Consider the following 12,588-nt stretch of genomic DNA (forward strand, 5'->3'; position numbering starts at 1 on the left):
CTGATCCATTCTTCCCCAGCCTGCTATATTTAGCAATATCTGCTTCAAGAAATCATGATTTCACAAATTATTATTTATTTGTTAAGTTCATCCTAGAACATGAATATTTACAGCTTCCGTCTAAACAGCCAATTGTTACTATTGTTAAAAAAAAAAAAAAAAAAAGCCCTTTTAAGTGACCTCTAGCAAAGCAGACTTTAGTGCCACAGCCCAAACCACTTCAACCTTCTTAACTTTCAATACTAAAATCAAACAAAGGGCACAGAACAGAAGGCGGCTGGAGTTCGGGCCTGGGAAAGGGGTCAGGTTCCTTTGGCCATCAATCTGAAGTCAATTCAGATGCACTGCAAAGTCATTAAGTAATTAAACTACAGAGCAAGGACAGGTGGGTGGGAGACAGCAAACAAGGAAGAAAAGGACACTTTCATTCCATTTCCACCAAAGACTGAACTTGAAATATTAGCAGACCAGAGTTATCCTCCTTTAATGTAATACGTTTAACAGAAATGCAAATGTGAGATGTCGTGAATTTAATGACTGTGGTTACAAGTGTTTTCTGCAATCACATACCCCATGAACTTGAGAGGCTGGCAGTCACCCATGCTATTTGTACCCCTCCTCCCTGAATTTGCTTCCATGGCTGTCAAGCACTGGTTGCAGCCAGCACTCCAAACGCCCCTCCCCTGCTACCCTGCTGCCATCTTGTGCCTAGCTCACTGTGCTTGAGGAGCAACTTCCAACTGGTGATCAATAAGAAACGAGAAGAAGCTTCTTGAATGGGAATATCTGGCATGACTCCCGGCTGGGCAAAGTCTGAAGAAGTTGGCCTTCTTCATCATGACAGTATCCAACTCAGCAACTTTCACAGATGGTGTGTCTCAGAGCATTCTGGGCTCCCAAATGATACTAAACGGATTACCTGGGGTCTTTAATCCCCAGAGCTGGCCAGAAAATAACACTGAGCGCCTAGAGTGAACCAGGTGCTTGTTTCATAAATAAAACTTTTCACAAAAGTCTGAAAGCCAGACTTCTCATTTAACAGATGAGAACACAGAGGTCTGAGGCAGTTTAGTAGCTTGACAGCGCGCTCATGCAGAGTCAAGTCTTTAATACGGGTCTGACCTACTCCTGGGTTTTGCAATCTTTCTGCTTGGCCACATGCCTCCCCCTGGACCACCACCCAGGCCAGTTGGCCCTAAACATAGTTATAAGCAACACCTGGGAAACAGTTTTAAAATACGTATCCTCGGGCCCAATTGCAGATGTACTGAATATCCATAGTATATTTCTATCTATATCTATACCTACATCTATTTAATCTAATTATCTATTTATCCAAAACAGGGTTTGTCAACCTTGGTATTTGTCAACTGACATTTTGGGCTGGGTAATTCTTTCTTGTAGGGGGTTGTCCTCTGCATTATAGGATGGTGAGAAACATCCTTGCTCTCTACCTACTAGGTTCCAGGAGCACCTCCTCCCTCGTGTGACAACTAAAAATGTCTTTAGACATTGTCAAATGTCCTTTGGGGGGAAAACCACTCCCAGTTGAAAACCACTAATATAAAAAACTGCCAAGGCAATTTGGAAAAAGCATATTCAAAGTTTGGTGTTTATAAATCACATGTCTAGGTTAGAATTTCTATATAAAGAATATGAGGGGAAAACAAAGCAGACCTGGAAGACAACAGGTTGAGTATCCTTTCAACTTGCAGATTTTGCCAACCTCTAGGAACAGTAACTAATCTTGGCCTCCTGAGTGGGTGTAGAGTCATGGACGTTTCCTAAAGCAGGATACAACATAGCACATGTCCAAATAAGAAGTGAAGATGAGATACTTTAGAAATTCTAGAAAATATTATTTGATTTATAGAAGTTTGATTTGTCCACATTTTTAGAGCACTTTTAGCAAATTAAGTTTATTTGTACACTGCCCAGCTCCAAACTAGTCCACAGTAAATATTCTGGATTCTCTTAACTTTTATTTACTGAAATTTTCGTCTTTGAAAGAACTTAGTTTAAAAGCATTTTATCCAAACAAAATGTTAGGCCTTAAAGAATTATTATTGCCATTTCATTTCATGGTAGTAAAAAGAGGGATACATCCTCAAAAGTTGTTTATCCAAAGGTATGAAAACAATTGATAAAATGGGTATTGGACTCTCATTTCTAAGTTCTAGTCACCAAAGTCCTTCTACCTAGTTACAGCCAACCAAAGCTTTCACAGAAAATGTTCTCAAATTCTGCCTCTGCCGTCCGTAACCTCCATTGAACCAAATATATCTGTTATCTGACTGGCAAAAAATCCAGTGAATTACCAAAGTTTGGTGATTATATTGAATATATTTTTTGTGTGTATATTAAAACCAAATATCCAGATCAACAGAATTTAGAACGTCTTTCTAAGTTTTTCTCAGATTAGATATTCTGAACATTTCTGTGGGATCACTGTAGGTAGTTTAGTAAATTCCTTTTCAGAATGTATTTCAGAATGTAATTGTAGCAGTACAATTGAGTACAATAATATAATATGTCACTCTAGGGTATTTGAATATAAGAGTATCCTTTTACAACACTTTTTTAAAGAGCTGGTGTACTTTGATCTTAGAAGTTTGTCTAAACGACTGCTGGAAAGCATGCCAGTCAAGTGATTCATTTTATGTATTAATCCAGCTCGGCTGACAAGTAGTTGCTAATACAGCACTTCTAACATTGACTCAAGTTGCATAAAAGGATTTTGGCTCATAAAAAATTCTGGCACGGCATGAGGATGTAGGTGTTCCCATCTCTTGTCTCTAGGAATATAGGCATGTGCCAAATTTTGCTGGTGACCACAAGCATTTCTGGGAAGATAGCTGTTATAAAGATCAAAAAAAATGTACAGCTATTAAAACTACCTGCATCCCCCTGTATCTCACGCCCTCATTTCTCTAAATAAGAGATCCACCTTGGAAGAGGGGTGGTGGGTGTGTGGCCACTATGCCCTGTGTTTGTGCTAGCTCGTGCTGACCCTTTCTTTTTCTCTCTCTCTCTCTCTCTGTTTTTAATTCTTATTCTAGGGGAAAAGGCTACCCTTACCCTAATACAAGCATCAATAGTAATTACTAGGATACGGCAAATCTCTTTTCATTTACTGAGATGGTTAGTACTATCAAAGACAGAAATCTGATAGCTTCTTTCTGTAAGCATAAAATGAGAACATGACCTTGTCCTGAGAAACGCAATCTAGTAATATTTTTCATAACTTCCATGCAGTGATGATCTAATGAGAATCTAAAAGTAATTAACTGGATCTCTTTTAGCCAACCAAAGCCTTATTCATTTTTATCGGGATTCTAAGGGAGCCATAAATTGGGGCACTTTGAAAAACTGGGATCTAATCCAGCCCATGATCTGATCAGGGTTCAGTGGTAATAATAAATTGGGACTATTAAAGCTGGGAATCATTCCAACATTTTATTTTGCCCATACCACAGGACCTAGCAAATTCTACTGCAAAAGACAGGGATATTGAGAAAGGAGTAAAACCATGCTGAATTAATCACTTGTATGTAATCATGCCAAAACATGGGTGTTTTCAACAGTTTAAATAGTGCCAAAGTTTAAGTTCAATAAATAATTAATTATAGAGAGTCTCTCGGCAAATTAAAGAAGTCAACCTTCTGGTTCCTTTAATAAAATATGCACTCTTTTTAGGATACAATAATGACCAAATCCTGTCAATTCATTTGTTGCTCTACGTATTTAGGGGTGTAATACTTATGTAGGTTACAACATAAAATACTAATTCAGAATATACTTTCCTTTTCTTTCTTAGAATACAATAAGCGTCTTCATTTTTCAGTGTGCACAAATGTTGGATCAACTCTAGCCTTATTCTGGTTCTCATTTCAATTTCCAGTAACATAAAAATCTCCCATAATTAAATAAAATGCTGAGAGGTTGGGAATAGATTTTCACCCACTTGTATTCTCAAACTCTAAATGGTTTCTGAATGTTTTTATATCTCTGAGATGCATTTCGTTTATGTGGGGAACTTGCAGCTGCATAATTAAATCTTGGTTTGCCAAATATCAAAAACACATGTATTGATTTAAACTAAGGGAACAGGCCACAAGCAGCTCAGCTGATAAGGCAAGGGAGAAGCCTCTGCAGTTCTTGGAAGGCTTCCTAAAGGAAAGAAAACTAAGAACCTTGACTGCAGACACTGAAACCGATTAACTTGCCTAAATCTTAGCTTCACTCTCACTTAGGCATTCCGTTCAGTCCAGTTGTTGAAAACAAGAGCCATATGTTTTCATACTTCTCAATGCTGAAGCTAGAGAGGTTACCACTTTTCCCCCTCAACTCCTCATTGATCCTAAGATTCTAAGAAGATCTACAAAAACAATGTTTCATTAACACGGTAAATGAGCTCCCTTGCAAAATAAACTCTGATATGGTACAAGAGTAATAGAAGATCTTAGAGTGCAAACTCATATGTTATTAAACTCCCCCCGCCCCCAATTTTAGTAAGAAGTTTCATTTTGTAAAATTTAATTCAGAATCAGTAATATGGGACTTTAATGGAAGACAGGCTTTGGTCAATGGAGATTTTCTCCCTCAGTGCAATAATCTTAAATAAACGAGGGGAACATATTTATCTTTAACCAATCTCCACCTGATTTTTGAGAAGGTATTAACAATACAAGTACAACATGCATATTGTTAGGTACTTTATAGGTCCTAGAATCTGGTTTATTTCACACTTTGCAGAAGGTTACAATTTTAAAGTCTTAATATTAAACAACAGCAATAAAAGTACATGGTTTAATGACTTGTTAAGACCATATCTTGCTTTTAGCTCACCATACTAATTTACATAATCTGAATATCTGGAAAATGCTAATTTAATTTAGCTTGATAAAGAATTCTAGGAGAAATAATCTTTGAACATAATATTGGATTCATCCTTCTAGCAATGGATATAAGCATTTGGAACTAATGTTTTATTATGGCCAGTTTCACTGGAGCGTGAACAAAACGATGAGTTTATTTAAAACAGAGCTTCACTGCCATGGACTGTTTGACTTGTTTCAGGAGGGGACACATGATCAGCTCAGGAAATCAAATATGAGACTAAGAAAATCCTAACACGCAATTATGAGCAAGAAACTTGGGCTTATACATTCAGATAAGAATAGTGCATATGCTACCATGAATCAATGCCATAGCCAGTTCAAGAAAGGCCACTCTAAGGAGTTTAAAGTAAATGCTTCTACACTCAGATATTTATATATTTCTCAGACCCTAAGATCTGGGAGGGACCACAGCGATCATCTAAGGACACATGCAGCATTAATGGCACACAAGATGATTTCTGACGGTATGTGGCTGGATGAATTTAATTATATTAATTTACATGGTTTTGCATTTATATAACTTTTTATTTAATTGAAGATATATAGATATAAATAAACCAATGAAGATAATATATCAGTGACTGAAGTTTATGAAACTGATGCTAGTCCAATCCTTTCCTGATGCACTCATCCTTTCTCAGTGTCATCATCAGCTTCTTATTAGACATTTCCAGTGTCAATACACTCACCACTGCATGAGACACTCTAATTTGTCAGGATGTTTTCCCCTCTATCAAGCTGAAGGCTACCTCTCTTAAAATAATAATTCTTTTTTAGAATCTTCAAGAAAATAAATGAATGGATGAATAAGTAGAGAGAGAGAATGGAAAGCGAATAGATGCTATAAAATACATCTAATTCCTCTTCTACATAATGTTCTTTAATCATGTGACATCAACTAAGTCTTAACTCTGCAGGCTATGCATTCCCAGGTCCTTCCATATTTTTCAGGAGACATGGATTTAGTGCTGCCATTTTCTGTGTGTGAGACAGGCTTAGGGTATTCCAGGTGTGATCTGAGCAGTATAAAATAGAAATTATTGTTTCTTCCTTCACTTTTGTACATGAACTTCTGTAGCCTAGGACTGGATTAAGTTTCTGGCAGGCGAATCCCCATGTTGACTCATGCTAAGCTTACCCTCAACTAAAACCATCAGGCAAATTTTTCATATATTTGGTATTAAGTCAAGCACATCCTGTGCTTGTACAGTTCATTTTTGGACCTAAAAGCAAGACTTCACATTTATTCCTATTAAGTTCCTTTATGTTTGATTCAGTCCATTGTTCCAGATGATTCTGTCATCAGACACACTGTCAACCCCTGCAGCTTCTTGGAATTCAAAATCTGATCAATGGTCACCATCAGTGATGGCAATGCTTAGCAGGCCAGCATTAAAAATAAATTTTTGAGGAAAACTTTTTTCTTGCAAGCCTATATTGATGGAATATTCATTAGCAATCTTTGGGTACAGTTTCTCAAATAGCTAATAATCCTTCTAGGGTTACATGATCTGGGGTATATCTCTCTGCAATAGCCACAGGATATCATAAGAAAATACAATTCTAATGTCCAGGAGAGTACCCCTACTCTTTGTGAAGTCCAGAGATTAGAACAGGGATTTTCAGCCTCCACATCATTGAGAGTTGAGTTGGATAACTCATTGTTTGAGGACGGGGACTGTCTTATGCATTGTAGGGTGTGTAGCCATATCCCTGACCTCTACCCAGTACACAGTGGTGGCAACTCACTCCCCAAACCCCCTCCAAAGCTTTGACAAACAAAAATGTCTCCAGATATAGCTAGATGTTCCTTGGGAAGCAAATTTCCATCCTCCATGCCTCCCCCCACCCCCCGAAGAACTGAGAATCTCTGTTCTAGACTCCGCATTCCTCCAATCTAATCTAATAACTCAATCCACCAGTTGTGGCTTTTTTGACCTTTCCATAGCTATAGCTATGAATAAAAGATTCATATATATCACCAAAACAATTCCCTATCTGGAGTTAGATACATAGGCAAATTAAAACAAGATATGGAAATCATAAGAAAAATAATGAGAGGAATGATATAACCCTAAAATTTAGAGTTGAGGTTAGATTAACGCTCGAGTAAAACAGTTACAAGGAAACTGAACCTTCAAATTATATGATTTAAAAGGTAATCTATAAGGACTTTTGTATTTGGATGCTCATCAAGGTATTATTTGGAACAGTGAAAAATGGAAATAGACTACACATTTGAAGACAACAGAAGATAAATAAATTATGATATATTGATCTCACAGAATATTAGGCAGTCATCAAAATGACATAATATCAAAACATTAATGACATGGGGAAATGCTCACAATATAATGGGAATTCTGTGAAAAAAGTAAGTATATGCAGTATGAATACCAAGTTTTCAAACAAAAAAAATATAGTAAAAATATCATAAAAATATTAATAGTGGTTATGGAATTATGGTAGAATTATGCATGATGTTAATAATCTTTTTTACACTTTTTATGTTTCCAAAAATTTCTTAATAAACTTATCGTCTTTGTAAGTTTTGTGCACATGAGGGGATGGGGTGGGGAAAGATCCATATTCCCTTAGGTGAGTGAGCGCTGGCAAGCATTCCTCTTTTGTTTGTAAAAAGTGTGCAAGTAAGGTAGGATGCTTCAGAGAGGGCATATAAGAAAGATGGCGATGTTTTCATACTGGGTTATTCAATCCTCCCGGGAAAAAAATCTGTACATCATTTTTCATAGAATGAGAAGAGTTTAATCTAATGTTCCAGCTAAATCCTGTCCCTCAAACTCAGTGATTCTCAGGCTGCTGAAGAGTCCCTTTGGGTGTAACTATTAAGCACAGATTCCTGAACTCTAACTTCCAAGATTCTGATTCTGCAAGTCCGGTGTGGGACTCAGGAATTTTCACTTTTGAACAAGCTCCCCAAGTCATTCATTCTGATGCAGGTGGCCCATGGGCCATATTGAGAAACACAGCTATCTGTAAGAAGTCATGTGTTTTGATTTGGATGAGTATTTTTTTCTTTTGCCTCTATTTTTGATAACTTCTTCCTGGTTATACACTAAATAGAAGTGGTATGGACCCTCAGCGGTACGTTAGTGAGCTGGCTCTTTAAAAAAAACAAACCCAATTTACCATCATCTGCCAGTTTCTGTGGTGTAAATACTCCCACCATGACCAATTTCAAGCTACCAACGGGTTAGCAACCAGCTCACAGAATTCTTGAAAGCTTAATAATCATCTTTCATTAACTGGTGCAGGCCGGCTTCAGTGATATACAGTATATATTATATTTAAGTGCTTTAAACTCTTTGAAAAAGGAATATGTTAATGAAAAACTATTATATCTATGACAACTAGGATGAAGCAAGTAAGCAATTGGATGGCTTGAATCATCTTTAGGTAACAAATTCTAAATGTATTAGAACAAAAGACAACTTTGTGAACTTGTATACACTATTTCCTATTTTATTCTATTTTTTCTTTCCTGTGGCCAGGCCATGAAGAGTGATACATTTGCTGAGTTCTTTAAGAGTTGTGAATTGTTTCCAATGGATGATGGAGAGCCAAGAAATGGGACTGCAGGGTTGGGAGCGATGCCAAATGTTCAGCCTTCACTCCACCCTCTATGGTCTTCAGTCCCTGAGCTGTTGAAATAGCCTTGGCCATTAATTCTATAGCACCCAACCATAACATCAACTTCTCCCACTTTTTCCCCTTGTACATGATTGAGACAATGTTGTCTCTAGGAAACCCACATTAGATGTGTTTTATGGGTTCATGTGCAGGAAGTGGCCTAAGTGGAGGCTAATAGTATAGTTCTTCCAATATTTTGACCAAACATATTTTAAGAAAATTGGACCTGAAGCCCATATAACCAGCTGAGGTGAATTTACAGTCCTGCTTTTAAGAACAAAACTCCTCAGGCACCTGCTTCCTAAAGGCAAAACCAGAAAGGAAATGAACTCTTGCTTAAAGACAACCCACCTTATTTTATGAGTTATCAATTTTCTAGCTGGCACAGAGTTGTTCCCTAGCTACTAGGAGGACACCCCCCAACCCCAAGCAAGTATTGAGCTGCAAAAAATGTGAAGTCTGCATTCTAGCAAATAGCTCAGTTTCCTGAAGATGAGGCAAGAACGTGGTACCTCAGAAAGTGAAGTCAGGGGAGCAGTAAAGACCTATGGCATGGTCTCACCGCACAGATGTCTTTGCCAATAGATGCATTAAAATCTTAGCCTGAATTACATTTTACATTACAGGATTACTGAATCTTGGGCTATGATGGAGAATTCATCTTTCTTCTCTTTGGGGCAACTCTGACAGGTGAATAGTCAACAACAATGGAAAGCACTTGATTTCTTTTTTTCTGCTCCACTGACCCTGGAACTGAGCTTATCAACCTCTCAAAAACAAGAAAGGATTAAACAGGGTTTTCTTCTTGCTATTGATAAAGTCAGCCTTCTCAATGGGAATAGACCACAAGATAGGGGTCAAAGGTTAACAGTTAGATACTCTTAGCCTGCTCTGTGCCAGAAAACACAATGAATAAGAAGTATGATTTTCTTAGTACACACGCTAGAGTATTAAAATAAGTACAAGAACTGACTTTTTACAAACGACAAGAACTATTATTACTAATAAGCAAGGAAAAATTTGCACACATCTGACTTCAAACATGATCAAGTCAGCATCAAATACTTAAAATTATGTAATAATCTCAGTCTTTCTCCAGGCTTCATTTGGTTGTGAAGGCAAAGAATTTTCAGGAGAATTATGAATATTCACTTACATGTTTCAAAATCAGACATTTATACATCTACTTGGGATAAATGCCAGAGTTAACATCAAAGATATGTGAAGGACCTCTTGTCCTAATGGAACATTAAGTTCCTCAAATAGAAGAATTCAGCCCTTGCAAACTGTCATTATTTCAGTAAATGAAACCGGCCCTTTAACAGATGGGCAACATACTTTGCAACTTGCTGATGGCCTAATAAAAGGCACTGGCTTTTTAAAAATGAAGGGCATGTACTTCTCAAATTACAGTACCCAAATGGGCTTAGCAGAATAAAATTAAGAAGGTATACAACAGCTTGACAAAAATTAGGAACAGACTATGGAAATTTGATAGCTCTAAACATCAATATCCAGATGACCTTTTTATTAAAAAAAAAACAAAAAACAAAAAACTCCTTATTTAAACCATAGGGAACATATGCATTGATATAGTCAAAACTGGGGGTAGCACATCATGGAATTATAAGTACCGATATAATAAAAACATGAAGTTAGTTTCTTCTCAAAATATAATAAAAATTCCCTAAAAAGCAGATTCCATTCATATCAGGTATCTCTCCTTTTGTATCAGTCAACATTTATGCTTCTTAAAAAAAGATTTCTCCAGTTGACTGATGATATAACCAAGTTAACACAGACCATACATGAAAATAAAATAAGAGGCCCAGCATTTCTACTCACCTCTCACGTTCTTCTTTCATTTTTTCCAGCTCCTCTTCTCTCAGGCCACCATGCTTCAGAGGATCTTTCTGCTCAGCCTTTCCACCCTTATCATCTTTCTTCTTTCCAAATCTAGTGAAACATGGAGAAGATGATTGTTAATGATAATTATGCTCTTTTCGTGGTTAATTGAAGATATTTATGAGATGAATTCATTAAACGGTAATTCTTTATTCTAAGCAGTACAAGATCATTTCACATAAAATGGAATTAAAATAAGATGCTGAGGTCAGAAAAATAATACAGTTACTGAAGTCCCCTCCTTTTCCTCTCTTCCTTATTTCCTTCCTTCTATTGACTGTGCAGTCTGCACAAAATCATGTGATTAAAAGACTAAAAATTTCAAACCATTAATTCAGTAGAGATTAAAGAACTGAAAGGTTGTTGTTCCCATATAGCTAAACACTGACCGACCTCTTAAATAGGCCTCCAGAGCGCCAGGTGGCATTGACATTGAAGATTAAACTCATGGGATTACATAGTGACAGTGCTGCAAGGGACTTCACCGAACACCTAGTTCAATATTTTCATCTTAAAATGAAGAATCAAAAGCTCTGAGAGCCCCTGGGCCTTGACCAAGACCACCCAACAAGTTCAGGGCAGGACTGGGATTAGAACGTGGGTCACCTCCTACACTGCACATTTTCCTTCAGGCCACATTCACTCTCCCTTGTAGCCGCAGGCTTCCCAAATCAGCCCAGGGTCAGTGTGCTAAGAGTCCTCCTCGGTGCTTGGCATAAGTGTAGTTAACTGGGCACAGTGGTGATTTTATTTTTTTCCTCCGGCTTTAATGAGATATAATTGGCACATGAACACTGTGTAAATTTAAGGTGTAGAATGTATTGACTTGATACATTTATAAATTAGAAAAGAATCACCACCATAGTATTAGCTACCACCTCCATCCTGTCATGAAGTTACCATTTCTTTTTTGTGGTGAGAACAATTAAGATCAACTCTAAGCAACATTCAAGTGCATGATACAGTATTATTAGCTATAACCATCATGCTGTACATTAGATTCCCAAACTTATTAATCTTATACCTGGAAGTCTGTACCCTTTGACCAACATTTCCCATTTCCCTACCTCCCAACCCCTGATAACCACCACTTTACTTATTTCTCTGGGTTTCTCTTTTTTAGATTCCACATATAAATGACATCGTGCAGTTATTTGTCTTTCTCTGTCTGACTTATTTCACTTAGCATAATGCCCTCAAGATTCATCCAAGTTGTCACAAATGGCACAATTTCCATCTTTGTCATGGCTGAATAATATTCCATTGTACACATATACTACATCTTCTTTATCCATTCATCTTGATGGACACTTAGATTGTTTCCATATCTTGGCTATCATGAATAATGTTGCAATGAACTCAGAAGTACAGATATCTCTGCGAGATCCTAATTTCAACGACTTGGGATATACACCTAAAAGTGGGATTGCTGGATTATATGATAGTTCTAGTTTTAATTTTTTGAGGAACCTCCACATTGTTTTCCATAGTGGCTGTACCAATTTGCATTCCAAACAATAGTACACTAGGGTTCCCTGCAATTATGATACTTTAAAGGAACATTGTGTTTCCTTAGCACTTTTGGGAAAATGAAACTGCACATTTGAAATGAAAAAAAAAAAAGCAATTAATTATTGGTAGAAAATATTCATAAATGATAGGCGTTTTTAACCAATAGATATTTTCTTTGGAAGCAATCTCCCATAGTCTTGGTATTAACATACATGAAAAAATAAAATGACTGATGCTCTGCTGATAACCAGGGATAAAAGTTACTCAATCATGCATAGTCTTCAGTTAAGGTAAAGACTCTTCTTAAATCTAAGGAAATCCCATGTGTCCCTTGTTTCTTATTAGATAGCTACAAATTTAACTAAGTGTGCGTGTGTGTTTATACCTTTAGCTTACTCATCCTAACTGTGATTCTATGTATGTATCTATGTATCCATCCATCCTTCCATCTATCCAACCTGAGGACACTTTTCAAATTACACATGTGCTGTTGACTGTCCCCTTCCCCTGCTCCCATCCCTCTCCCCTCGCCTCCCAACACACAGTGACTCAGAATCTCCTCACACGAGGACCTGAATTATAAACTTGTAAGAAATTCCTGTCTTCATCAGAATTTCAC

The 12,588-nt window shown here is 37.1% G+C and overlaps 1 protein-coding gene across 5 annotated transcripts in view; it reads right to left on the reverse strand.

Moving 5' to 3' along the window:
• The window catches only part of PARD3B (par-3 family cell polarity regulator beta), a 1,043,271-nt gene that overhangs the window by 220,907 nt on the left and 809,776 nt on the right, over positions 1 to 12,588 (reverse strand). For all 5 annotated transcript variants that reach the window (XM_057551599.1, XM_057551600.1, XM_057551598.1 and 2 more), the window contains one exon: positions 10,398 to 10,508. In XM_057551599.1, the coding sequence (XP_057407582.1) occupies positions 10,398 to 10,508 (111 nt within the window). The remainder of the gene's footprint in view (positions 1 to 10,397; positions 10,509 to 12,588) is intronic.

This window comes from Balaenoptera acutorostrata, chromosome 8 (assembly GCF_949987535.1).
Source record: "Balaenoptera acutorostrata chromosome 8, mBalAcu1.1, whole genome shotgun sequence".
Classification (NCBI taxonomy): Eukaryota; Metazoa; Chordata; class Mammalia; order Artiodactyla; family Balaenopteridae; genus Balaenoptera; species Balaenoptera acutorostrata.